Consider the following 27,003-nt stretch of genomic DNA (forward strand, 5'->3'; position numbering starts at 1 on the left):
TGGTTAAACTCCAGTCTTTCTGTACAACTAGAAAATTAGTTGAAATTCTGGTAATCATTCTAAACCCAAGCCATTCTGGCCATGAGCCCTTTTCTGCTAACCACAAGAATTAGAGAATTTGTGCACCTGAATGATAGTACCTCAGGTCAATTAGAAGATATGCATTCCTTCAAAGCCAATTCTGTTACCACAGTACCTGAAAACCAGCTGCCTGGTATCTAAATTACTTGGACAGTGGGTTAAAACTATGGCACACAATAAATTATTTGTTCAAAGAGAAAGGGCATAAAGCAACAAAGCAAAAAAAAAAAAAAAAAAAAGATACATGTATTTCCTGTGCAAGCATGAAAAGAATAAAATGGAATGCAGACATAGAAAAACAGGGCTTTTTGCTTTGGACCATCAATTCCACAAGCCACCAAAAATACTGTCAATTACATCAGAGGACAGATAAAAAAGAAACTAGACCATTTTTAAAACAGAATGTGTGTGGGGTGCCTGGGTGGCTCAATCGGTTGAGCATCTGACTTCAGCTTAGGTTACGATCTCACGGTTCAGGAGTTCCGAGCCCCACATTGGGATCTGTGCTGACAGCTCAGAGCCTGGAGCCTACTTCGGATTCAGTGTCTCCTTCTCTGTCCCTCCCCACTTGCACTCTGTCTCTCTCTCAAAAATAAATAAACATTAAAAAATAAAAAAATAAATAAAATAAAACAACAGAATGTGTATTTTCCTCACATCTTGGATAGGAGAAAACTTCCTTGTCAGTTCCAAGTTCAACACAATACAAAGCAAAGGAACTTTTATTACTACATTCACACAAGTAATGATCAAGTGCCCTGAAGTTTACCCTCATAGCTTTAGATGACCAAATAGTAGTTTCCACAGAAGAACTGTTTTAACTTCCTAATCCTATTCAAAGGATAAAAGGGTGGGGGAAAACTCATTAAGTGCTTAGCACTGCCACTTCATTTCAAATGCCATTTTAGTCCTTGGGTGAATGCACATAACACTAAACCAAGATCTAGCAACAGTTTTCTATTTGGTTTAACTAGTTTCACTTAAAGAGCTAAATACAGGATAATGCTTTAACAGCTTTTTTATCTGAGACAAAATTAACTCTAAGATCACATGACAAGCAATGTACAAAATCTGTCAATCATTTTAGAGTCCATCTAACATACATATGCAATAGGATATTTACCATCAGAAACTGCACTGACTGATAAGTAGACACATTAGTTTGTTAAGCTCCACCTGAAAACATGATGTTTTATTAAAACAAAAACCAAACAATTAAACACAGTTGGGTCTTCCTGAAGTTGCACAGATTTCCCTTCTTGCAGGCCAGTTAATATGCAGGAAGAACGCATGAAGAGCACGATGGCTATCTGACAAATTGTACTATCTGGATTACAAGTCCTGAAAATCATCTGAAGAATGTCAAGGAGTTAGCAGAGAGATTATATAGTGACCTTAGTTTTTATTTTTCTTTACCTAGAATTCTACAAATTCTAAAATTTATCAATTGATGTATCTTTTAAATAAACAGCACCAGTCTTGCCCATTGATACAATTAAAATTTGACTTTCTCAGTTCTTAGTTCACAAGTTTATTATGAAAAACACTGCAGTGCTCTTGTGCAGTAACATCGTCTTATAGGAGGGGGGGAAAACAGTTCTGTTCAAAACAACTCACCAGGTTCTGACAATAACAAAGAACGACATGAGGCTGAGATTTGAGAAGGGAAAGAAACTGAGTGCAGACAAATCATACAATTAAATTAAACGGTATCCCTGAAAATAAACAAAACGATTTCAAAACTCACAAGTAGAGGGGAGGCCTTGGTACTTATTTTAAAAATGTTCATTAAGCTCCAATGATTGTTTGCTGCTATCCTTATCTACAGTCATGCTGAGTAAAGCTATAGCTAAATGGAAGTTAAATTGTATTCACGAGGTGTTAATGTTTACATCTTATTATCTGCAGTCTCTCAGAGAAAGCAAAAGTAACTACAAATAGCGCTATGCCAGAAACTGGTTTCTTGACCAACAATGTCGCTTCAGCATGCAATGAACTGGTTCATTCTAAAGTGGTCACGGCTGTTGATGACAAGAGGCTCTGTATTTTTATATGGCACATCTTTTGGTCCGTGTGAAAACAAGTTTTTTGAATGTTAACTATTCTCTGACACTTTGGAGTTACTGTTGCTCTTCCCATTTCCATTAGGTCAATATATGGTTCATGGCAATACTGTACAAGTTTAAAATTTCATTACAGGAAGTAGTCTGGGGTACGACGAGTAACATGTGGCTCGCCTCTGCGAGGTGCTGGGTCAAACTGCAAGCTGAAAAAACAAAACATATTTGTTTATACGGCACGTTACCAATGTACCGACAATCAAAATCAAGAACATTATTCTTTCAGACTTTATAATTTTTTTCCTGTATGATTTAAGCTTGCCTTAATGGAAGAAAACCTTAATTGCAGCCTAACAGTGCATTTAATAACAGTCTTGTAGTGGCACACCTCCTCGAAGAGCTGATGCAACTTCAGATAGAATTTTTACATATCAGAGTTCCTTCTAAGATTATATGAAAGGGGGGTTCCACTGAATAAATAAAATTTAAAGAGCCCAATGTACTGTATTTGTAATCTAACCTCAGGATATACTTTATGAATTCCACATTTAAAACAAGTGTTTAAAAGTTAAAATCCTAATAATTCACACATCAGAATCTATACAGTACCAGGTTTCTGTTGATGTGTTTCAACATATCACAGGTCTGTTCAAAAGGAAACATAAAGATGCCCTGAGGGACTCAGTCAAACTCCCGACTCTTGGGTTTCAGCTCAGGTCACGATCTCATGGTTTGTGCAATCAAATTCCGCATCGGGCTCTGTGCTGACAGTGCAGAGCCTGCTTGGGAGTCTCTCTGCCCCTCCCCCCTCCATAATAAATACACATTAAAAAAAAGGAAACAAAAATCAAATTGGAATCTGAATTTAGCATGAACCCTTCAATTCTTACACACCACTCCCCCCCATTCAAACTATACAATTTGACTCAACTGTAATGGCAGCCATCTACTCAGGTGTAAATACTTACAAAGAGTATTTTAGAGTATCATCAAGTTCCATGATTGCAGCTTGATTACCACAACGATAACAATAGTTTGGAGCACTGAAAATTGTTACTACATTCCGGTCGTGGCACCAGTTATACCCCTACAAGGAAAAGTAATAAAAACCTATTTTACTCCCTTATTTACAATTAAATATGACTCAAGAGAGAAAAAAGATCTCCCCTTCCCACAAGGCTTGAAGAATACTAATGTTTTGTTTCTGGCTAATTTAATACCATATTAATTCTTAGTCATAGGTGAAGGTCCCCACGTTGGTCACTGACCAGGTACAAAGAAAATAGGCCTCTAGGATCTCCAGCCTCATTTTGTCGAAGTCCATCTGAATACGTGAGTTATGTTTTAAGTATTGTACACAAATATCTTTCCATATCTCTAGCAAAGTCATACTTTTATAACAACCACTTAGTATTAATCTAAATAAGCCCCTAATATTATAAGTATGCTAATCAATGTTCTATACTAAGAACTTAGCCCATTTCCCCTTTGGTTTCTTCTTTAAAATCACCTATAATTCTACCATCCAAAGGACCAGTGAACATTTTTCTATTTCATCTCAATCTCCCCTCCTTACATTTACCTGTTAAATACATGAAATAAACAGAATTGACACCATAAAATGCTACATTCCCTCCTCTCCTGTTCCCTGAATCTTACTTTCCCACTCTAAAATCCCAAGCACTACCCAGTCATTAAAGACATCTCTGAAAGTATGTCAACTATGAAATTCACTGTGATCAAAAGCTTGAGATTTTAATTCTAGTGTGCATCTACTGAAAAGGCTCAGGCAAATTTATTGGAAGGAACACATGGAATATTCTCATCATTAATATCACTAACTGACCTATCCCCTTCCAAAAAAAAAAAACAAACAAACAAACCCAAAATCCATCCCTAAGATCTTCCTTAAGTTTACTTAAAAAAACAAATAAGGGGGCGCCTGGGTGGCTCAGTCCATTAAGTGTCAGACTCTTGATTTCGGCTCAGGTCTCACAATTCATGAGTTCGAGCAAAGAGCCTGTTTGGGATTTCTCTCTCCCCCCTCCTCTCTCTGCCCGTCCCATGCTCATGCCCTCTATCAAAATAAGTAAATAAACATTTTTTAAAAATACATAAAAAGCAGGGGCGCCTGGGTGGCGCAGTCGGTTAAGTGTCCGACTTCAGCCAGGTCACGATCTCGCGGCCCGTGAGTTCGAGCCCCGCGTCGGGCTCTGGGCTGATGGCTCAGAGCCTGGAGCCTGTTTCCGATTCTGTGTCTCCCTCTCTGTCTGCCCCTCCCCCGTTCATGCTCTGTCTCTCTGTCCCAAAAATAAATAAACGTTGAAAAAAAAAATTAAAAAAAAAACAAACAAACAAACAAAAATACATAAAAAGCAAATCAGGTTTCAAAGAGGAGAACATACCTCCATCACCAGCTGGTGAGCTCTAGACACCAATGTGAGGCCATTGGCATGATTAAATGTTTCAGAAATGTCTTGCCCAAAGGTGTAACCAGCTCCTCGAGGTGATATACCCCAACCACCACGATCATCTGGATCTGACCACAGCAAGTCACACATTGGACCCTAAAAAGCAAGTTTTGTTTTGTTTATTGCAAGTTAAGTTTTAAACAGCCTCTTGCAAAAACGATTTGAGTAGTTCATCAGAAGCAGCACCCTACAAAGTCACATTTTTTGAGTGATATTTGCTTTAAAAAGCTTAAGGTCTGCTTTAAAGTCAAATATGTGTGTCAAGAAAGTAAGAAACTATTTCCAGATGTTTTTAGAAGTATATCCTACATCAACGAGCCCCAAGAGCAACAAACCCTAACGAGTTACTAACCTACCTATAGTATGCAAATTTCAACATTAGGCAGTATAGTCCAGTAATGAAAGGAGAGCTCTGAAGACAACTACCCAGATTCTAAGGCCAGTCCCAAAGGCACTGTTATCTTGGCAGGCTTCTTAATATTAGCTTCTTCTGAAGAATGAAGTTGCTGTTCGTACCACATGGGGTCATTTTTAAGCATTAATGTAGAGAATACATAAAAGAAATTAAGTTACAATTAAATTTTCCCTCTCTCTACCAAGTAAGAGTCAATACCTCATGAGGAACTTCTTGTAGGCGATCAAGTGCTCTGATGTGATCCAGTGTATCTATGGATGGTGACAGGCCGCCATGTAGACAGAATATCTGAAAAGAGTGGTTTATAATGTTAACCTCATATAGAAAAAAATTCACACATTCTGGATTTGGTCAGCCCACATCACTTCGTCCCACTGGGGTTTCTGTGTTCTGCCAGAACCAGGCTTGTATCTGCAGGGTCAGTCTTTCTTCCAGCCCACTCTCAACTATTGAACATACTCCCTTTCTTCCTGATAAATCATTGCTACTACAGCTAGACTCCACTTCAATCAGCTCCACCAAAGAAACATTTCTCTGACCTTACCCTCACCACAGACTACCTTCCTTCTCATAGAATTTTCTTGCAATTTCTTCTGTGCACTTCTCTACCTGGTGAGTAAATAGCTAATTACATCTTCAAGACTTGTCCAGAAACAACTTGAGAGGATGGATGGGTTACATCTTCTATCCCTGTGGTCCCAACTTAACAGTTCAGTCAATGCTTGATACAAAGAAGGTACTTTAGAAGTCTAAAAGGGATGTGAAGGTGGAAAAATGACTGGCCCTAAACATTAAGAAAGCAGATTCTTGGGGCGCCTGAGTGGCTCAGTCAGTTAAACGGCCGACTTCGGCTAAGGTCATGATCTCACGGTCAGTGAGTTCAAGCCCCGCGTTGTGCTCTGTGCTGACAGCTCAGAGCCTGGAGCCTGTTTCAGATTCTGTGTCTCCCTCTCTCTGACACTCCGTTCATGCTCTGTCTCTCTCTGTCTCAAAAATAAATAAACATTAAAAAAAAAAAAATTAAAAAAAAAAAGAAAGCAGATTCTTGAAAATAAGCAGCAACGTAACTTTTAGTAAGACCTACATACCTGCCCATCCACCAAGGCTGTAAGAGGAAGATAGTCAAAAAGATCTGTGAAATATTTCCAAACATTTGCATTTCCGTATTTCCTTAAACACTCATCATAGAAACCATATACTTGTGTGATCTGTCTGCTCTCATGATTTCCTCGAAGAATGGTGATGCGCTCACGGTAACGAACCTAAAATGAGAAAACAAAACATATGAACACCTGGCTCTTTCAAAAACCAAATGACAGTTCAGCAAACTCTACAAGAAAATCCAGAGTTCCAATTTTGGTAGTGGTGGGGGGGACCCCATGCCCCCACACCACAGTAAAATGAAATCCCAAATCCCACATCTATAGTTATTTGACCATGGAGTATCAGCAAAGCCTATCTCAATTAAAATCAAACTCCTACGACTACCAACTTTTACACAAAACATAATCATCAGCTGTAATATTCCAATCATGAAATTTCTGTCTACAGTTAGATGACTTTTGGTAAATTTACAGTTATACAAAAACCATCACAATCATTTTAGAACCTTTCCACCAGTCCAAAAATATCAGCCATAGGCTGTCCAACTCCTACTCCCAACCACTGACTTAACTTTGTCTTTTGAGATTTGCTTTTTGTGGAAATTTCTTAAAGTGGAATAATACTTTTTTGTGTGTCTGGCCTCATACACTCATCAGAATATCTCTGAGGCTCATCTGTGTATGAATCAGTGGATTATTCTGTTTTTTTATTGCTATACAGTATTCCCTTGTATGGCTATTACACCACATTTTGCTTCTTTATTTACCAATTGGATGAATACTGGGATCCAGGTTTACAGCTTTTGAGTATTATGGAAATGTTGCTATGATCATCTTCCATGAAGTTTTTGTACAAAGTTACAATCTACTTGGGGCACCTGGGTGGCTTATTTGGTTGAGCACCCCACTCTTGGTTTTGGCTCAGGTCATGATCTCATGGTTCGTGGGTTCAAACCCCATGCTGGGCTCTGCACTGACAGTGCTTGGGATTCATTCTCTGGCTCTTGCTCTCAAAATAAATAAAACTTTAAAAAAAGTTATAATACACTTTCATTTCTCTTGGGTATATTCTCAGTTCACTATAATGGCTTGGTGTTATGGGTACAAGTATGCTTAATTTTTTGAGAAACTGCCAAACTATTTTTCAAAATGGTTGGTGTATGAAGGTTCTAATCTCTCCATAAACTAACACTTGATATTATCAGCATTATTATTGATAATAGTCACTCTAATGAGTGTGATTATGACTTTAATTTACATTTCCATGATTAATGGTTTTGAACATCTTTTCATGTGCTTTTCTACTATTTATCTTCTCGGGTGAAATATCTGAGTGTTTTGTCCCTTTTCGTCTTATTGAATTAGAATGCATTTTTATTATATGAATGCAATTTTTTTTTTCTTACTGATGTCTTTTGAAAAACAAAAACTCTTAATTTTGATGAAGTCCAATTTAATAATTTCCTTTGGGGGGGGTGCGCCTGGGTGGCTCAGTCAGTTAAGTGTCCAACTTCAGCTAAGGTCATGATCTCACAGTTCGTGGGTTCGAGCCCCGCATCGGACTCTGTGCTGACGGCTCAGGGCCTGGAGCCTGCTTCTGATTCTGTGTCTCCCTCTTTCTGCCCCTCCTCGGCTCATACTCTGCCTCTGTCTCTCTCTCTCTCAAAAATAAACAAACATTAAAAAATTAAAAAATAATTTTTTAAATGGACTATGCTTTTCTTATCCTATCTTGGAAATGACTGCCTAACCCAGGGTTACGAATATTTTATCCTATGTTTTATTCTAGAAGCATCAAAACTTTAGCTCTTACATTTAGGTCTCTGATTTTGATTCATTTGTACGGTATGAGGTATCTAAGTCTTTTTTTTTTTTTTTTTTTTTTTTGCATATGGATAATCCAACTGTCCAAGCATCACCTGCTGAAGTTTCCTTCCCCCGACTCCACAATTTGTGTGCAATGTACAACAAATGGGCAGCTTAAACAACAGAAATTTATTTCCTCACAGTTCTGGAGGCTGGAAATCCAGATCAAAGTGTGATTAGTCTGAAGGCCTGTCTACATGGCTAACAAATGGTCATCTTCTCCACATGTCTGATCATTTTCACTTTGTATCTGTGTCCTAATGTCTTCTTACATGGACACTAGTCATACTGAATTAGGGCTCACCCAAATGACCTCACTTTCCTTTAATTACCTCTTTAAGGTCCTATCACCAAATACAGTCACATTCTGAGGTACTGGGGGTTAAGACTTCAATGTATGAAAGGGGCTGGGGGAAGGGCATGCAGCACAATTCAGTCCCACAACCTTCAAATATGAATTATTTTTTTAATTAATTTGAGAAATAGAGAAAGCATGAGTGGGAGGGAGGCAAAAAGAGAGGGGGAGGGAGAATCCCAAGCAGGTTCCACACTATGAGTGCAGGGCCCAATGCGGGGCTCGAACTCACAACTGTGAGATCATGACCTGAGCCAAATTCGGACGCTGAACCCACTGACAGGTGCCCCGCAAATATGAATTCTTAAAGGCAGCATATTCATTCCTCCTCTGAGCACTGGGATTCATCCTGGGCTTTGCGTACAGATTAGTTTGCAAGGTTGTTTTCACAGTATCTAGAGTCATCATAAATTTTTTTTTTTTTAAATTTTTTTTTTTCAACGTTTATTTATTTTTGGGACAGAGAGAGACAGAGCATGAACGGGGGAGGGGCAGAGAGAGAGGGAGACACAGAATCGGAAACAGGCTCCAGGCTCCGAGCCATCAGCCCAGAGCCTGACGCGGGGCTCGAACTCACGGACCGCGAGATCGTGACCTGGCTGAAGTCGGACGCTTAACCGACTGCGCCACCCAGGCGCCCCTAGAGTCATCATAAATTTTTAATCCAACATTTAATCTAACTGTTTCATTTTACAGATGCGGAACATACTATCCTCCAAAAATGTTTTGTAGCACATTACATGATTCAGACTAGTAGCTACATAAACACATACATTGTATTAATTGCCTACAATTCAGCTCTTGCCAAAACTACATTTTACCACTTCCCCAATATTATAAGTTTCTGGCAGCCATTTTATCACTGTGAATGTTCTTTTTCCCCCTTATTTATTTAAATCCAAGTTAATTAACATATAGCTTTTTCAGAATTTAGCAATTCATCATTTACATATAATACCCAATGCTCATCCCAACAAGTACCCTCCTTAATGCCCATCACCCACTTAGCCCACCCTACCACCCACAGCTCTTCCAGCAACCCTTGGTTTGTTCTCTATATTTAAGTCTCTTATGGTTTGCCTCCCTCTTGGTTATCTTATTTTTCCTTCCCTTCCCCATGTTCATCTGTTTGTTAGATTCCCCATGAGTGAAATCATACAATACTTGTCTTTCTCTATTTCCCTTAGCATAATACATTCTAGTTCCCAATGTGAATGTTCTTTAATAGAATCTCTCCTAAAAGTAAAGTCATACTTCCTAGAGGAAGACAGAAGCCTGCCATTCTAAAAGCTATCGACCATTCTACCACTGTTTTCACTTTCAGATCTTTGTATATTTCACAAAGCTACAACTGGTATAACGCAACTTGCTTTTCTAGATTGTCAAGTTTTAATGGCTGCAAACTATTCCACTGAGATAAACCTTAATTTAGATATTCACTTTTGTTGGCTTTTTAGATCTTCTTTTTCTGGTATTAAAAATAATGTCACCGTTAAGGTTTTCAAGCAAATGAAGCTCTTTTCCTCTTGAATTTCTTCTTCAGTAAAAGTCTAATTATAGGATTACTGTGTCAAAAGATGTAAACATTCTGACATTTAGTATATTTTATTTCAAAAGCATCTAGCAAGATAATTATGTTACTTCTCCGCATCCCGATTAACTAAAGTTACGTTTCTATTTGACCAGCCCTCTAACATTTTTCAAATAACCTGCATAATAACCTTTTTACTTTTATTCTGTACCATCCCCTTATTCAGAATGAAGACAGACCTGTGATTTTTAAGCCCCAAACCTGAATACTTGCATTCCTAAATATGGAGTTTTATCCTAAAACTGAACATTCAAAGAAAATCACAAATTACTGAGGAAAAAAAGAACATTCAAGACTGTCTCACCCAGTACAAAATGCCAAAACAAAACAGAAATTACCTTAAGAGCTACAAGCAGAGTAACGGTTTCAACTGAGTAATATCCTCTGTCAACATAATCTCCCATAAACAAGTAGTTCGTATCTGGTGATTTGCCACCAATTCTAAACAGTTCCATAAGATCATGAAATTGCCCATGCACATCTCCACAGACGGTGACTGGACATCGAACCTCTTGCACGTTGGATTCTTTTGTCAGGATTTCTTTAGCCTACGGATGGAGAAAAAAGAAACCAATACATTTGGCATGAAACATTAACAAAGATACCAAAGATATGTTATTTACACTTAATGTAGCATAAGGGGCAGACTCCGTAGAAGATGAAAATGTGGGCATTGGTAATCCCATTAACATAAAAGGGCAAGATATGGCCAGATTCCATCTATTTGCTATCTGACTCCTGACACTTAGGGGAAAAAAACATGTATCAAGATGCACAGTTCTATTCTTCTCATCACTATCAGTTTTTATGCCAAGCAGTTACTATCTAATTACATGCTAAACAGATTATTATTAGCAGCCATATAAGATTAATGAAAGTGGAACAAGACATTCAGGTATCTATTTCCTTAGCTTTAATGTCTAATTAAAATATGCCAGCACTTCAAGATTACAGGCTATGAGGAAAAGTTTCTAATTTCCGCTTGACCTTTTTTTTTTTTTGAAACACGAAAATTTTGCATGTATTTTTATATTCTTTATACCAAAAGATAAACGTTTTGTTTTATAATTGTTAACTATTCAATATACGTGGTTTTTATAAAACTGTTTGGTAGTATATGCATTCCCCCATGTAATCACAAATTCAAACATTACTTTTAAGGGCAGCATAACATTTCACTCAACAGAGATCCTATCAGTCATTCAACACACATTTATTATTAATCATTTATCATATCCCCAAAACTAAAGCGCACTGGGAGTCAATCGTTCGTTCATTTGCTCAACCATCTGAGTGATACTACGTGCCAGGCCCTGTCCTAGCCACTGGGGGCATAGTGTACAAGATAGGTCACTGGGGGCAGAGGACCACAAACAAGTAAACAAGTAACAAAGTACTGGCTGTGTTAAGTGGTGAAAAGAAAGGGAAAGAGTAAATGGTGGGTAAGTAAGACATCACAACAAACATGACAGCCTATAAAAGCACAGTGGAGCAAGAGAGGCAGACAAAATGATCAGGCCAAGTGCTAAGACATGCTAGAGTAAGCAGGAGTATTTCAGGATCACAAACACTGGGAAAGCTAGGAAAACTGCCTGAGGTCCAAGGAATTGGCAGGAGTTAGTTATAGAAAGGGGATAGGAGTAGGAAATGGGACATGGTCGAAAACAGACAAGATGCAATCATGTGTATCAATTCTCAGGAAAAGGCTAACAGGACTGAAGCATACCCCACAAGAGTAGACAAGAGGGAAGACAGGTAGGTGTAGGATGACCGAATTACGCTGGTTTCAGCACTCAAAGTCTGGCATCCCAAGAGATGCCTCAGTTGTGCTCAGGTAAACCATGACAGTTGGTCACCCCAGGTACAAAATGTAGAGGGGAAATAGGACATAGACTGAAGAACAAGTCTAATTAAAGTAGTATTAGAACAAAGATTCCCTGTCAGAAAACCTGATAAGTGAATTTATGATTTCAGAGGTAGGGCTAGACATGTGGATATCTGAGACAGAGTAGAGCTTAAAGGCTACTAGTATTCAGCGACCAATCCATCACAAGTCTGGTCTAGTCTCCCTCCAAAACATACCGCAAATCAATCAGCTTTTATTTATGTTTTTTTTTTTTTTTTTTTTTTGCCACTACCCTGGTCCAAGCCACCATTACCTACCTCACCTGGATTACTGTGCTAGCCTCCATGCTGAACTCCCTGCTTCCATGTTTCCTGACTCTAATCTATTTTCCAGGCAACTGTCAAAGTTAAGAGTTTAAAATGTTCACTAGATTCCTTCAATTCACCATCATGTACACAGCACCTTGTTAGAACAATGTCTGAGATGTAAAAGGCACTTAATGTGTATTTTTTTAATGAATCAAGAACTTAAACTGGGGTACTCTTAGAGAGGTCATCTTAAGGGAAAAACATGGATGTCTCTCAGAACAACATCAGAAGTACATGCCTAGAAACCGGTACCAAGTTCTCTGAAGAATGAAGAAATAATAGGCAACAGTAGTAAGGAAAGGTGCTTGGGTATTTGGTAGAAAACAGAAACCTGAAAAACAGGGAATTCTATGCTAGAGGAAAGCAGCATCCATCCATTTATCTGGGAAGGCTATTAGAGAAATACACAATTTCCTGACAAGAGCCAGGTTTCAGTTAAGCCAAGAAGGTAAAAGAAATTTATTCTGAGAATGGGTTTAAAGTATTTACCTCAGACACTCAACATTTATTGAGCATTTTCTTCTCTGTACAGCTAGCACTATGAATGGTGTTCCAGAATGTACAGTGGGAGGCTGGGTGAGGGAAGCCAACACGAGAACATGAAGGTGAGAACTGTTGCTAACTTAATTGCTCATTACATTTTGAGAGACAACCAAGAGTAACAAGGACTGGTTTTAAGGCAGTGGTATGCAACCTTAGCCACACATTAAAAATCACCTGGGGGCAGGGGGAGGGGGGCCTGGGTGGCTCAGTCGGTTAAGTGGCTGATGACTTCAGCTCAGGCCGTGATCTCACGGCTTGTGGGTTCAAGCCCCGAGTCAGGCTCTGTGCTGATAGCTTGGAGCCCGGAACCTGCTTCAGATTCTGTGTCCCCCGTCCCCCCCCCCCACCTCTCCCACTCACACACTCTCTCTCTCTCTCTCAAAAAAAATAAACACAATAAACAAATAACTAACTAGCTAACTAACACCTGAGGGTACCTGGGTGGCTCAGTGGATTAAGCATCCAATTCTAGATTTCAGCTTGAGGTCATGATCTCAGTTCATGAGATCAAGCCCTCATTGGACTCTGTGCTGACAGCAAGGAGCCTGCTTAGGATACACTCTCTCCCTCTCTCCTCCCTCCCCCTGGCTCACACACTCTCTCAAAATAAATAATTTAAAAAAATCACTTGAGAGGGGAGCCTGGGTGACTCAGTCTGTCCGTTAAACGTCTGACTTCAGCTCAGGTCATGATCTGGAGGTTCTTGAGTTTGAGCCCTGCTTTGGGCTCTGCGCTGACAGCTCAGAGCCTGGAGCCTGCTTCGGATTCTGTGTCTTTCTCTCTCTCTGCCCCTCCCCAACTCTCGCTCTCTCAAAAATATACAAACATTAAAAAAAAATCACTTGAGAAGCTCTTTGAAAAAAATAAAATAAAAATCCAGGTGCCAAGGCTACTCCTCCTTCAATTAAGCCAGAATCTTTGTGAGTGGGATCCAAGCATCAATAATTTTTTAGTCTCCCCTCCTCACTCTATTCCAGTGCTTTGTTAGGTACAACAAAGTTCAAGAACCCTTATTTTCAAGTTTTCTAACACTTGGGGAGCCTATTTCAAGACAATGACCAACCACTGACATCCAAAAATTAATCATTCATTTGATCTAACATTTTATTTAAAAAGCTTATTTTAAAGTTTATTTATTTTTGAGAGAGAGACAGGGCAAGAGTGGGGGAGAGGCAGAGAGAGACAGGGAGACACAGAATCTGAAGCAGGCTCCAGGTCAGGGCTCAAACTCATGAACCACGAGATCATGACCTAAGCCGAAGTCAGATGCTCAACAGAATGAGCCACCCAGTTGCCCCTAACATTTTAAAACGTAGACCACTGCGTCTCAAAGAGTGATATTTCTTAAAAAATATATAGAATCCAAATCGCTAGGGTAATTCCAATCTCCCATGATTTATTATTACTAAAAGGCAGAATTTCACTAGTTATATTCCATGAATAAGTCTGTTTGGGATTAATGCCATGTCCAGTGTTTTTAGCACCTGGCACATGGTAAGGAAAATAGCTGCAAATGAAATGATAGGTCCTACTTCAAAAAAACTTGCAAGTTATTCAGAAGTTTTAAAAGGACAACGACATAATAAAACAGATGGTCAGAACTGTACAAATCTTACAATTCTGTAAGAAGTTACATTCCAATACATCCCTTGACACTTGCTTACCCACAAGGCTATTCCCTGTATGAAAAATAAAAAGTTGCCACTCATGACTGCCTCATGTCCTTATAACAACCTACTCAAAATTTCCATTCAAATCCTAAAATGAACATTTAAACCTAAATGCTATTTGTTCCTTTTATCTCAATTTCAGCAAATCACAATCACCAACAATGTATCTTTACTTTTACTTTTAAAACTGTGAAGGTCATAGTGACAATCTTTGGAAAAAATACTTTGGAGCAGATAAAACTAAATGTTCCTTTGGGAATTTGGGAACGTTCCCTTCGGGTGACTCGGTTGAGCTTCTGAGTCTTGCTTTCGGCTCAGGTCACGACCCCAGGGTCAAAGGGACCCCAGGGTCGAGGGATCGAGCCCCCACACTGAGCATGCAGCCTGCTTAAGATTCTCTCTCCACCCCTACCTCGCGGGTGCATGCTCTAAAAATAAATAAACAAGAAAATAAAATTTAAGACCCCAAAAAACACAAAAAAAAAACCCTAAATGTCCCCTTTGACCACTCTCCACAATCTCACTCCCCTTGGGCAAAGTAACCACCAACAGTATCCTGATGTACATCCTTTCAAACCTTATTTACAAATTTTACATACATATTATATGCTTACAAAAACATACTCATTTTCCTTTGCATTTTTAAACTAGTAAGAGTATTGGGGCGTCTGGGTGACTCAGTCACTTAAGCATCCGACTTTGCCTCAGGTCATGATCTCACAGTTCACCTCCTCATCTCTGCATCAGGCTCTGTGCTGACAGACCAGAGCCTGGAGTGGGCTTTGGATTCTGTTTCTCCCACTCTCTGCTCCTCCCCCGTTTGCGCTCTCTCAAAAATTAAATAAACATTAAAAAAAAAAAAAGTATTATTCAGCAGCCTGCTTTTCTAACAATCTTGTGTACATATACACTTTTCCTGAAAGATACCATGAGGTGGACCTATTAACATATTTAACAGCTAGCTTCTCTTTATGTTACCAACTTATCCTCTAAAAGGGAAAGGACACTGTATTAAGTGAACTTTTAAACTTCTAAATCTGGGAAAGCCCAAACTCCTTCCTTTCCTACCAAATTTCAGACTAGAACAATTATAATTAAATCCTGCAGAAAAGAGTATTATGTATCAGATGCCATCAAGCCAACTATTAAGTATATTTTAACAATAAAAATTCAAGCTTACAAAGAATTTAAGTATAGTTTGTTGTTTTTTTTTAACCTCAACTCACCTCTAAGATGATAACTACACCAAAATACACTATCACCAGAACAATAAAGGTTGCAGTGGTTCTCAATGAGGATTATTTTGCAGTCAGGAAAAACTAATCACAGAAAAAAAAAAAAAATGAGAAGTTGTGCTATCACATGGAGTCAGGCCTTTCTACCTTCAGAAGCACCTAACCAAACCCCTCTATGGATCACCTAATGAGACCTCTAATCAGTCACCTTTAGAACCTGCAGGCCTTCACCATCAATTTTTCTTTGCTTTTTTTTCTTTTTTAACCAACCATCAGTTTCTAAGGTAGCTATACAACTTCAACTCTCTAGCCTATACTCAAAGTAAATGGGAGAACCAGATTTACAAAGCAACTTAATTAACATTAGAGATATTTATACATTTAATAACTATCTTTTCACTTTCTGATATTGATTCCTATAATTTAAAGCCTCATATCACCTGAATTAGGCCCAGAAACAAAAGCAAAAGACATACCCCCCCAAACTTTTTTTGCTTCCCTAAAACACTTTTCCAAAGCTTCAAGAGGCTCAGCTAATAAACAACTGAAAGAAAATTAAAGTTTTTAAAAATAGTTTAATTGGCATCATATTGATTTTTTAATTTATTGGAACCCTACTGAATTTCAGTCAAATGGCAAAGACTGAAATCAGTGAATTTAAGGAAAAAAGATGTGATCTTAAATTTCCTAGAATGGGGCGCGTGGGTGGCTCAGTCGATTAAAGCGTCAGACACTTGATTTTGGCTCAGGTCATAATCTCCTGGTCCATGTTAACAGCACTGAGCCTGCTGTGAAACCCCAGAGAAGGGGATTCTCTCTCCTCCTCTCTGAGCTGTCGGGACAGAGCCTGATGTGGGGCTTGAACTCCCGGACTGTGAGATGATGACGCGAGCCTACTTTCCCCCATTTGAGCGGGCCTACTTTCTCTCTCAAAATAAATAAACCTTAAAAAAAACAAAAATAAACAAAACCTTCCTAGAACAAGATTAAAACTAGAATAGGGTAATCCAGTAATAAGAACTTAACCGTGAAAAGTTAACATGTTCTACTGTCCTAAATTAAAAGAATTTGGAGATCCACTTGAAGAAAAGAAATCTTTAGGAGCATTAATTTATTATCAATGTCCTCTCTGTATTCTGAGTTCAAATTCAGAAACCTTAAAAGTTTATTTTTCAAATTACTGTAAAAACAATCTGGTTTCTTGGCATATGGGGCTATCCCTAACCACCATAATAACATGAAATTACAAAAAAAAAAAAAAAAAAAAACCCTAAATTTTAAAATAAGAAATACTTAAAAAAAATGTTTATTTATTATTGTGAGAGAGAGAGAGCATCAAGTGTGCAAGTGGGGGAGGAAGAAAAGAGAGAATCCTGAGCAGGCTCCGCAATGCCAGCACAGAGCCTGAAGCGAAGCTTGATTCCACAAACCACAAGACCATGACCTGAGCTGAAATCAAGAGTTGGACATTCAAGTGACTAAACTACCCAGAGGCCCCAAAGCAAATTTAAATTAGACTCCACAAATCATTCAAGTCAAGATATTTCAAGGAAGACAAGTAAAAAGAAAAAAGAAAAACAGGAACCAACAATGATTCGCCAACCATTTATATATTAATTTCCTTAAGGGCACACAATAGCAGTATAATTTCTATTTAACATGTACTGTCGAAAAAGTCATGGACTATATTAATTCATTTTTCTTATTAAACCAAGCAAACATTTAAACATGCAGAATGATTGCAACTATGTAAAAATTCTTTATATGAGAAGACTTGAGAACATTAAAATGTTAATAGATTGTGGCAGTCTTAATCCTACCACACCAAAAACTACTCAAAAACAGACTTCATGCTTCACATTGGCTAACATCTCAATTTGTGTACTAAAATTCATATTCATGGGGCACATGGGTGGCTCAGTGGGTTCAGCATCTGACTTTGGCTCGCGTCATCATCTCACAGTCCGGGAGTTCAAGCCCCACATCAGGCTCTGTCCCGACAGCTCAGAGCCTGGAGCCCGCTTCAGATTCTGCGTCTCCCTCACTCTCTGCCCTGCCCTGCTCACACTCTGCCTCTCTCTCTCTCAGAAATAAAATAAAAACATTAAAAAAAAATTTTAAGTTCATATTCATGAACCCAATGTCCTATAGCATTATAGCGATCACTTTAAACTGCTGTATAATATATTCCCAAACAGATTTATACATGTATTGTTTATTTAATTTACTTTCAGGAAATTTTCAATTATGGAACTACAGAGTTAAATATACAAACATTTTTTGTTACATATGTACTATATAAAGCTCAATTATGCCCAACTTGTATACAATAATAAATGGAAGAATGCACCTATTCCCATCTACTTAAAATATAAAATGCTACATTGTGATTTAACTAGCACTCTTCATTTTGGAATTCAAACTTTTTATTCCGTGTTTATTTATTACCAGTTATTTTTCTCTTATACAGACTGTCCACACAAATTCTCTGAATATCTATTGATAGAGAGCTAGATAATGCTCTTAGATATTTTTCTATTAAAAATCTGGTTATTAATTCAAATGTTCACTGGAACTCTACTTCACATAAATTAAACATTCAATACTTTAATCATAGTTGAGTATTTCTTCTACCAATATAGCCATAAAGGCATAAGAGAAGCAAAGCTGAAAAAAATGCAGTAATTAATTTTTGAATTTTACTTTTTAGTTTCAGAATTAAAAACATTTGAAGGTTTATTTTTTTTAAATGTTTATTTATTTTGAGAAAGAGTGGGGGAGGGGGCAGAGGGAGAGGGAGAGAATCTCAAGCAGGCTCTGTGCCCAGCACAGGGAGCTCAACGCAGGGCTCGATTTTACAACAGTGCGATCATGACCTGAGCCAGTATCAAGAGTGGATGTTTTGAGAGCCTGGGTGGCTCAGTTAAGCATCTGACTTCGGTTCAGGTCACGCTCTCACAGTTTGTGAGTTCAAGCCCTGCATTTGGCTTTGTGCAGATAGCTCAGAGCCCGGAGCCTCCTTGGGATTCTGCATCTCCCTCTCTCTCTGCCCCTCCCCCACATGTGTGCCCATGCTCTCTCTCTCTCAAAAATAAACAAACATTAAAAAAATAGAGTCAGACTCTTAACTGAGAGCCACCCAGGCACGCCCATTTGAAGACTTTTTAAAAAAGTAAATTCGCAAGAAAAAATAAATTTTTTCAATACTCTAAGAGAATTTTATTTTGTTTCATACTGCTTTTATGAAAGATAAATGGAAGGTTTCCCGGATTTTCATAACTGCAAAAAAAAAAATTAAGGTTCATGACAAACTAGTATATATGGACAGATTTTTATTTTCGTGTGATAGATAATATAGGACATACCAGTAGCTGTGGAAGCAAATAAATTTTGAGTTAATTATCATAATCTTTCTTCATATTATTTGCCTTTTCTTTAATTATTCCGAAGAGATGCCTCTAGTTTATGAAACATTTTGGTCTTCTGTATGATTACACTGTATACACACTATCAGTGTGATTACACTAGAAAAGTACTATACCCCTCCATGTAATGTTCTAGGAACCAGTAGTTACTATTTGATTAGTGTCTAACCAGAAGAAAAAGGTCAGGGATTAGGGAAAATTCTAAAATTATATTAAAAGAAAATACTACATAGGCTGATGTTTTTCCATCTCTGTCAAATAATCATCTGTATCTTTGAAGAGAATGAATGTCCATATTCTTCAATGACCACTGAAGAATATTGACATTCATTTTCTTCAGAGACCCTATGTTTCCCATCCAACACACTGGCCCAGGTCTTTACTAACCAACCTACACATATGCACGAATTAAACATTCCCAATCATGCCTGCAAAGGGGAAAAAATATATACAACCTACTAAACAGAGAAATGTTGGTATATATGTAGTTGTTTAAAAATTCTCACCACAACACTCCATATGGACAATATTCAGCCACTCTGGGCTCCTTCATCTGTACCAGGTGACTTGGCCTAAATGGTCTTTAAGGTTCCTTCTATCACTAAAATTTTACGAAAGCAATTCTTAAGCCTTTTCATTAAGTCAGAGCCACCCAACAGAAACAGGTAGTGGGGAAATACTCTCAGCTGACAAACAATGGGTGGCAAAGAAATACAATTCACTTGATCACTATTAACACGTTCTAAAACCTTTCCTATCTATAGAATTTACTACAAACTCAACCTCCTGACTAACATGAAACTGTACTATTAGAGCAATGAACTAACATCCCTAAAATAATGCTATTTAGACAAAGCTAAACAGTGAAAATGAATAACACATATAATGGAGGCTTAATAAATTTTGACTGAATGAATTCCAAAACCAAACGTACACCGTCACATAGCATCACTGACATGCGACAGTCTTGTGAATTACACTTATTATACATCTCTAGTTAAGTAAATGAAATGTTTCCCAGGAGCACTCTAGAAAGAGGTTCTCAGTCTTCTTTCAGCCCCCTCAACATCAGCCATACTCCCATCTGTAGTAACTAAATGACTAAAGCGGAGGTAAGGACATGGGAGTACCAGAGTGACTGGCCAACTGGTCATATACACTTTAGAAAATAATTCAGATTCATTTTTATTTGAGAGTGTTCCCACGAGTGAGGGAGGGGGGCAGCAGAGCAGGAGCCTGCTGAGGAGCTTGATCCCAAGAACCTGGGATCATGACCTGAGCCAAAATTAAGAGTTGGATGCTCAACCAACTGAGCCACCCAGGCACCCTGAAAATACCCAGATTCAGACACACACATTTCTGTCACTGCCTTGTTCATCCATTCTAAATGCTACACCAATATGTAAGGAGGCAACAGTAACTTTGTAACATTAAGAAATTAATCAGTTAATTCCAGATTGCTCTTTACTATTCTTTCAGAACCAATCCCCCATTTACTGGCAGCCAGACCTCTCTCTACTTGAGCCTCCTCTACCACCTCTGCTCCAGAAGGTGAAAGAAAAGGTATTTAAAACAACAAAAACAAAATCTTTCCCCTTAATAGTTCTAGTCCAATTCATAGCTCACTTGTGTAGGAGAGTGCAGGTTTAAGGTTTTTTCAGGCAAAGATGGTAATGAGAAATAAGTAAAGAAAAAAAGAAACGAGAGATGGGTCAAAAAAGTAAAACAAGGGATTCTGTCACACTTAACTTTTCCTCCCTTCTCAGTACCTTTAAAAAAGACCCTCCCCCTACCATTACCTCAATCCAAACCTAATGTCTCCTGGCTTTCCTTGTACATCTCCTCCAAACTAAACAAATACTCCACAAATAACTGACAAATGACTTACACCACCACCAGCAATATCTGCTGCCATACAAAGTGGGGGTGGGGGTGGTGGAGAGACACCTGACCCATGTTACAATTATTACATACACTTCTCCAGTGCCTATCATGCTTTCTACAGCATGGGTTTCACCTGCCAATATTTGCAGAGAGAATTCTTGGCTCTGACAGAGAAAATAAAAGGGGAGTCAGGGGACTTGTGTGTCTGAATAGTAGGACTGTTCACCTTTTCAATGTTTCCTCAGTAAGTCAACCCAAAACCAAGTGCATTACTGCTTCATGCCTGGGAGATCACGAAACACACAAAAGGCACAAATAGGTCTGACTGTGGAAGCTATGATAAAAAGGGATTTTACAAGCTGTAGTGATTTTACAAGCGTAGTGTACAATATAAAGGTCACTTATGCTTTCCTGGAATATTTTAGATTTCACCTTCTAGATCATGATTTGCACTGAGGATACACAGAAAATGAGCTGGCATTTTCTTCTCACTAACGGTATGTGAGGGGAAAATGCAGTTAGCCACATCCAAAATTGAAGAATTATTACTGTTTCTTCCTCCAGGACAAAGTGAGACAAAAGTGTGTGACATGAATAGGAAGCCTTTGAGCAATTAGAATAAAAATAATGTTTTATTTTACAGAGCTGCTGATTCTACAATACAATTTGACCCCAATTCACCTCCGTCTTTCATTATTAACACTCCCTAAGAAAAGAGAGGGGAGGAAGGCCGTGAAGCAAGACTAGAACACTGGGCGCAGAATCCATAAGCCTATGCAATCCCACTTTAGCCCCTGAAGTCACTGTACCTTTCTGAGTCTCTGGTTTCTATCTATAACTGAAGATAATAAATGTCTCATAAGCTTAAGAGAACTGTATATGTGAAAATATGATGAAAATAATATTCTGCATCATGCTTTCCCCCCATTCGTTTCCAATATTCAAATTACTTTTATGGAAATGAGCCAAACAACCTTTTAAATTAAGCACACATACAGACTCATAAAAATGTATCAGCCACTTCATATAGAAATTTAACCTTGATCAAATATCTTGCAGCTCATCCAGTTTAGAAGGGTTTGCTTTTTCCCATACTCATGTAACAAATGTGAAGACTTAATGACTGCATTTTATTTATAGTGTTTGCACAGCAATGGAAAATAGCATACCTAGGTAAAGAACTCCTTTGGGGAAAGAGGGGAAAAAAAAAAAAAAAACAACTGGCTATCAAACAACATTCTCCACAAGTTTGGTAAGACCTGACAACACAAAGCCAAAAATCATACCTAAATTAAACCACTGCTGAAGCCACATAATAAAAGAGTGTTTACTGTAGTTAATGCAAAAGCAAGTTGATACTATTTACTTCTTCCAATCTGTAAATGGAAACATACCAGTCCAGTCATACAAATGTAGTAATGTTACTGACTATAGAAGTGTACTTAAGACAACACTGCATTCACTCACCACAAATTTTTCAGCAATCAACTAAAATTATGATTCCCAAAATGACAAAGTATAATTCACACAATCATCTTGGTTTTGATATAAGCCTTGATCACATTTTGGGGGGAAGAAACCTTAACTAGTCAATTGCATAAAAACCATATTCACCTTTGTCTAATTAATACACACCTGGATTCTCTGCATTTTGAACATCCACTGTTAATTGCTGATGGGATACTACAATAACGGACTCTGGATTTTTTAATCACCATAACCTCTAATGGTATACTTCTATCTTTACCATTTAAATATTTCATTCAGATCAGGCATGCTCAGGAAGATGGAAGGCTTTTAAATTATTTTTCCTTCTTATAATGAAAGAAATGATCAACTACTACCAAGTACCTGTCTCCAACAAGAATTTTTTCTTTAAAAGGAAATTAAAAACTATTGTACTAATGTAAACATGTTTCCCTTAAGATTTTCTAAATATGTAGCTTTCACTATATGTGCTTTGGCTAGTCAATTAATAGTGAAAAGAGAACTTTTGTGTTAACTTTTCTGGTACAAAAAATCATTTCAAGTCATGCATCCTAACTCATTTCATATGCCTAAATAGCTGCCTTTAAGTTAATTTAGTTTGCAAAATTAATATACCTCCAGAAGTTGAAATATTTACAAGTTAAAAAGAGTATTAAGACTGTATAATATTCCCCCTCAAAGGACCCATTTTTTGGAAACGTAACTTCAAACATTACTTCCATCTTTTTGACTCTAAGAACAAATACCTGGCCACACTGGATAACCAGTGGGGATCTAAGTATAAATTGTTTAATCTCACTATATCTTAGTTTTACAAAATTGTGGACAAGAATCAACATTTACCAAATTATCAAGCTTTTGATAACCAACCTTAGCCCCCAGTATTATCTCCTATGGTCTCTAACACAAACCCACTACTTCCCTGGTTCATCTACTACTGTTTTCCAACTAGATTTAGGCTCCCCGAGAATAAGCATGATTATACTTCATTCCTTTTCACTTCTTTCATAAAAGTTAGCAATCTTGAATAGTCATTAGATATTTAATATTTAAACACAATGTATGCATCTAAATTGGATTATATAATTTCATAGTAGAAGGGTCCCTGGAACATCTGTTTTTAAGTCTTTAGTTTACAGACAGGAAAATGTGGACTAAGTGGTTGTCCCAAGGTCAGTCACAATTACTCTGTGGCAGAAAGAGGACTAGTGTCCAGGTCTAACTTGAAGTCCAGTGGTCTTTCAATTACATCATTACCTCTCTTTCAATGTTTTCTACACAAATGACTAGTCATCTAGCCAACTGCTGACTCAATGTCTTTATATGAAGTACTGATCTTTAAAAATCATTAAAATCATCACTTACAGCACCTAGAAATTAAGACCCGACAATATACAATAAGTTTCAGAAGCCTATTTCTAAATCCTTACTACATACACCATTCTCATTTGATGAAAGAAAATTAAGGGTAAAAGAGGAACAAAAGACTCAATACATTGCTAACAGTAAAACTGAGCTCCAATAGGTAATGTGCCACCTCATCAACTAGTAGGAGAGTTGTTCAGGCTTAGGATAAATAAATCTGAATTTGACTCATTTAAATTGCACTTATTTACAGCATTTCTGAAAAAGCCTACTTTAGAAGCAAATACATCAAACTCATGAACCCAATTTTCCCATCAAAACCACAAACGAGTCAGCATAATTGCTCTCTAATAACTCTCTACACTAACACAAAATGTGAATATGGTATTCTGCAATTCTGTACTAAAATGAAATGCTGCAAAGTTAATTTTGACAAGAAGAGTGAAACTATTTATAGGAGAGATAAGCATTTTCTATACATTAGAAAGCTGACATCTAAGACTTCAAAAACACGACACAGCCAATAGTTAAATAGACTACCTGTTTCCCCAACCCCTAGGGAAAACCAAAACGGAATTAGGTAATTTAAAATCGACTTACTAAAGCAACTACAGCATTCCATTTACAACATCTGAAAAATATTTAAACGCTACGCACAATGTATGGGACACAATAAAAGCTCAATGTACAGCTATCGTTCTTATTACTACCATGACTTAAACTCATAAAAATATCAACAAGTTTTCAAACAAAGAGCTGGGATACAAAATTTGCTGCTTTAAATTTACGCTGTTCATTTTAAAAATAGATGGCAAAATGCCAAGTACGTTCAGTTTACAGAAGGGTTTCAGTTACCCAATTTGAGTCAGTATATAAATCATAGATTAAATTGACACTTGATTTCCAATCCGAAAGCTCCTTATGTAGTATGACTCACCAAATTCTCCATTTGTTCCAACTATGAAAAATAAGTTGTACTCCTCCCTCCATCTACCACCACGACCTTCGCAGAAATTAGGTTAGAGGTATATTTAAAAATTTTTATAACACACATTTTTAAGTCTCTGTCAAAGATTGCTCAATGAGTTTAACACAAACCACCGAGAATAGTACTAAAGCTGTGTGACCTTTAGACAGGTCTTGGTATGTAACCTACGAGCCTGCCTTTGGAGGATCCTCTGGACAGCTCTGGACCGAAGAGTTAGGCCCGAGTACAAGTAAAAAGCCTCTGACCCACCTCACAGTAGAGTCACAGACCTCCTTCCCAGACCTTAGAACCCAAGTCCTCTTACATCCATCTCAAAACCGTGCCCGACCCTAACACACAGGGTCTCTGCTCCCCCAGCCACATTTCCCGGCACCGAAGCTGGAGGCTCGGAAGCCCTGGAGTCGGGTGAACGGCGCCATTTTAGGCGGCGGTGGCGGCGACAACCAATCCCTGCGCAGGAGGCAGGGGGCGCCGGGTCGCCCGGCAGCCGCCGCCGGGCCGCGCCGGGCGCCGGTCTGGGAGGCTCGGGGGGCCCGGGCCGACGGCCTCCGCCATGTTGCACTCTCCCCACAGCCGCCTCCTTCTCGGTGGGCTCGGCCCGCGGCGGCTCCTGCAACCGGAGAGAAGCTCACCTTCTCGCAGAGGCTCTTGACCTGGGACTCGGACAGCTGCTTGCACTCATTCAGCTGCTCGATCCACTGGTCCAGCTCCTTGGTGAACACCTTCTCGTCCATGATGCCACCCGCCCGAACCGGCTGCCGCTCCGCGCTACTCCCGCGCCGCCGCCCGCACACGGGCCACACGCACACGCCGCCGCCGGTTCCCGGGGTACTTGTGTGGCTACTGGCGGCTGCTCGGCGCTAGCGCGAACCAGCGAGTTCTTCCTGAAGTACCCGGCCCCTGAAGTACCCGGCCGCCGGCCGCTGTCCTCCTCCGCTCGATCTAGTCCTGGAGCTCGGCTCTCTGTAATGGCGGCCACCGGCGTGGTGACATCACGCGCGGCGTCAGGAGGCGGCGGGGTGCGGCGGGGTAGAAGGGCCGGGACAAGAGCTGCGCAACTGCAGAGCCAACCCCGGTCCGCCGCCAGGCCAGAGTGGGGGGGGGGGGGGGGGGCGGCAACCAGGGGCCACGGCGCAGGCGCAACGTAGCCGGCTGGTAACTGAGGCACCTTCGCTTTTAGGGTGTGGTGGTCCAGAAGGGAGGGGGGGCGGGGAAGAGAGGACCGAGTCCGAACAAGCGCGATGCTTGCAGCAGGAAACTGGGCTAATTCCAGAGCACAAAGTCCTGCGCGGCGCGGGCGCCTGTTTAGCGCAGGCGCAGTCTGGGGCTTGGGAGGTTGAGGAGAACCTGCTAGTCCGAGCTTTTTCTCTAAGGTGAGACAGTTCTGCGCTTCGCCCCGCGTTTGTACTCAGGTTACAGAAACTAGAATTGTGACCTCACGGTGCGCTGGAATTGTATGGGATTCCTAAGTCTTTGAGGGCGGGAACGGGTGCCAAGTGGTAGCCTCTTTGGAGTGGCCACCTCCGCCTCTGGGCGCGGCAGGCACCTTGTAATTAGGTCACTCGTGGGCGGAGGAGGGTGTGTCTGCCCTGGGAGCGCGGCGCAGTGCACCTGACTCCTTGGGCACACACCTGTCTTTGGGCCTAGGTGCCTGTCGGCCGTGATGCCTGCGCCCGAGCCTTAGGCTTTTCTCTAAGTTTAGGACCTCGATCCTAGCTTCCACAAGCCTCGCGCAGCCTCGCCCATTGTCGCCTTCTCCCCAGGTGTGCGCCTTCCTCCCACTCTGGTTCCTCCGGAGAATGAGGAACTCCTTCGCCCCCCACCCGTGCCCTCTCTGGCCTGATGATGTTAGAAGCGGCTACAATCCGCGCTTTAAAGAAAGCTCGGATATCTGAGTATCGGACCTCGGTCTGGCTATGAATCTCTTTGATGTTTGCGAGATGTTTTTACATCCCATTATCTCTGCATTCACAGAAATATTTGGCTCAGTAGAGCATCAATTATGTGCTGAATCCCATCCTTAGGAGAGAGAGGGGTCAACCAAACAGACAAGGTTTCCTGCCTCGGTGGAAGCTGGTATTCTCCCAGTAGTGTAGGACTAGATGGAAGAGAGGTTATCATGTCCCCAGGACCTGAGAGATACAAACTTTCCAAAGGACGTTTAGAATTTTTTTTAACGTTTATTTATTTTTGAGAGAGAGACAGGGAGACACAGAATTGGAGGCTTCAGGCTCTGAGCTGTTAGCAGG

The 27,003-nt window shown here is 39.5% G+C and overlaps 1 protein-coding gene across 3 annotated transcripts; it reads right to left on the minus strand.

Annotated features, from left to right (window-relative positions):
* Window positions 1–787: 787 nt before the first annotated feature.
* Window positions 788–25,733, minus strand: PPP2CA (protein phosphatase 2 catalytic subunit alpha). Of its 3 annotated transcripts, none has more exons than XM_030318236.1 (7): window positions 25,387–25,733; window positions 10,281–10,490; window positions 6,116–6,289; window positions 5,226–5,315; window positions 4,547–4,708; window positions 3,110–3,228; window positions 788–2,347 (listed from the first exon to the last, which is right to left on the minus strand). In XM_030318236.1, exons 1-7 carry the CDS (start codon window positions 25,486–25,488, stop codon window positions 2,275–2,277), a joined length of 930 nt encoding a protein of 309 aa, XP_030174096.1. In that variant the 5' UTR covers window positions 25,489–25,733; the 3' UTR covers window positions 788–2,274. The 3 variants fall into 3 exon arrangements, with proteins under 3 accessions (XP_030174096.1, XP_030174103.1, XP_030174113.1); XM_030318243.1 differs by lacking the exon at window positions 25,387–25,733 and adding an exon at window positions 25,059–25,149; XM_030318253.1 differs by lacking the exon at window positions 25,387–25,733 and adding an exon at window positions 25,004–25,109.
* Window positions 25,734–27,003: the final 1,270 nt, after the last annotated feature.

The sequence above is a fragment of the Lynx canadensis genome, chromosome A1 (assembly GCF_007474595.2).
Source record: "Lynx canadensis isolate LIC74 chromosome A1, mLynCan4.pri.v2, whole genome shotgun sequence".
Taxonomy (NCBI): domain Eukaryota; kingdom Metazoa; phylum Chordata; class Mammalia; order Carnivora; family Felidae; genus Lynx; species Lynx canadensis.

Bases quoted from the DNA above. Each gene is read 5' to 3' on its own strand.
- PPP2CA (XM_030318236.1), bottom strand. From the start codon at position 25,488: ATGGACGAGAAGGTGTTCACCAAGGAGCTGGACCAGTGGATCGAGCAG. The intron at 6,290-10,280 runs GTAATTTCTGTT...TTCTCATTTTAG, and splicing joins CTCTGCTTGTAGCTCTTAAG to GTTCGTTACCGTGAGCGCAT. The intron at 4,709-5,225 runs GTATTGACTCTT...CTTGCTTTTTAG, and splicing joins TACAAGAAGTTCCTCATGAG to GGTCCAATGTGTGACTTGCT.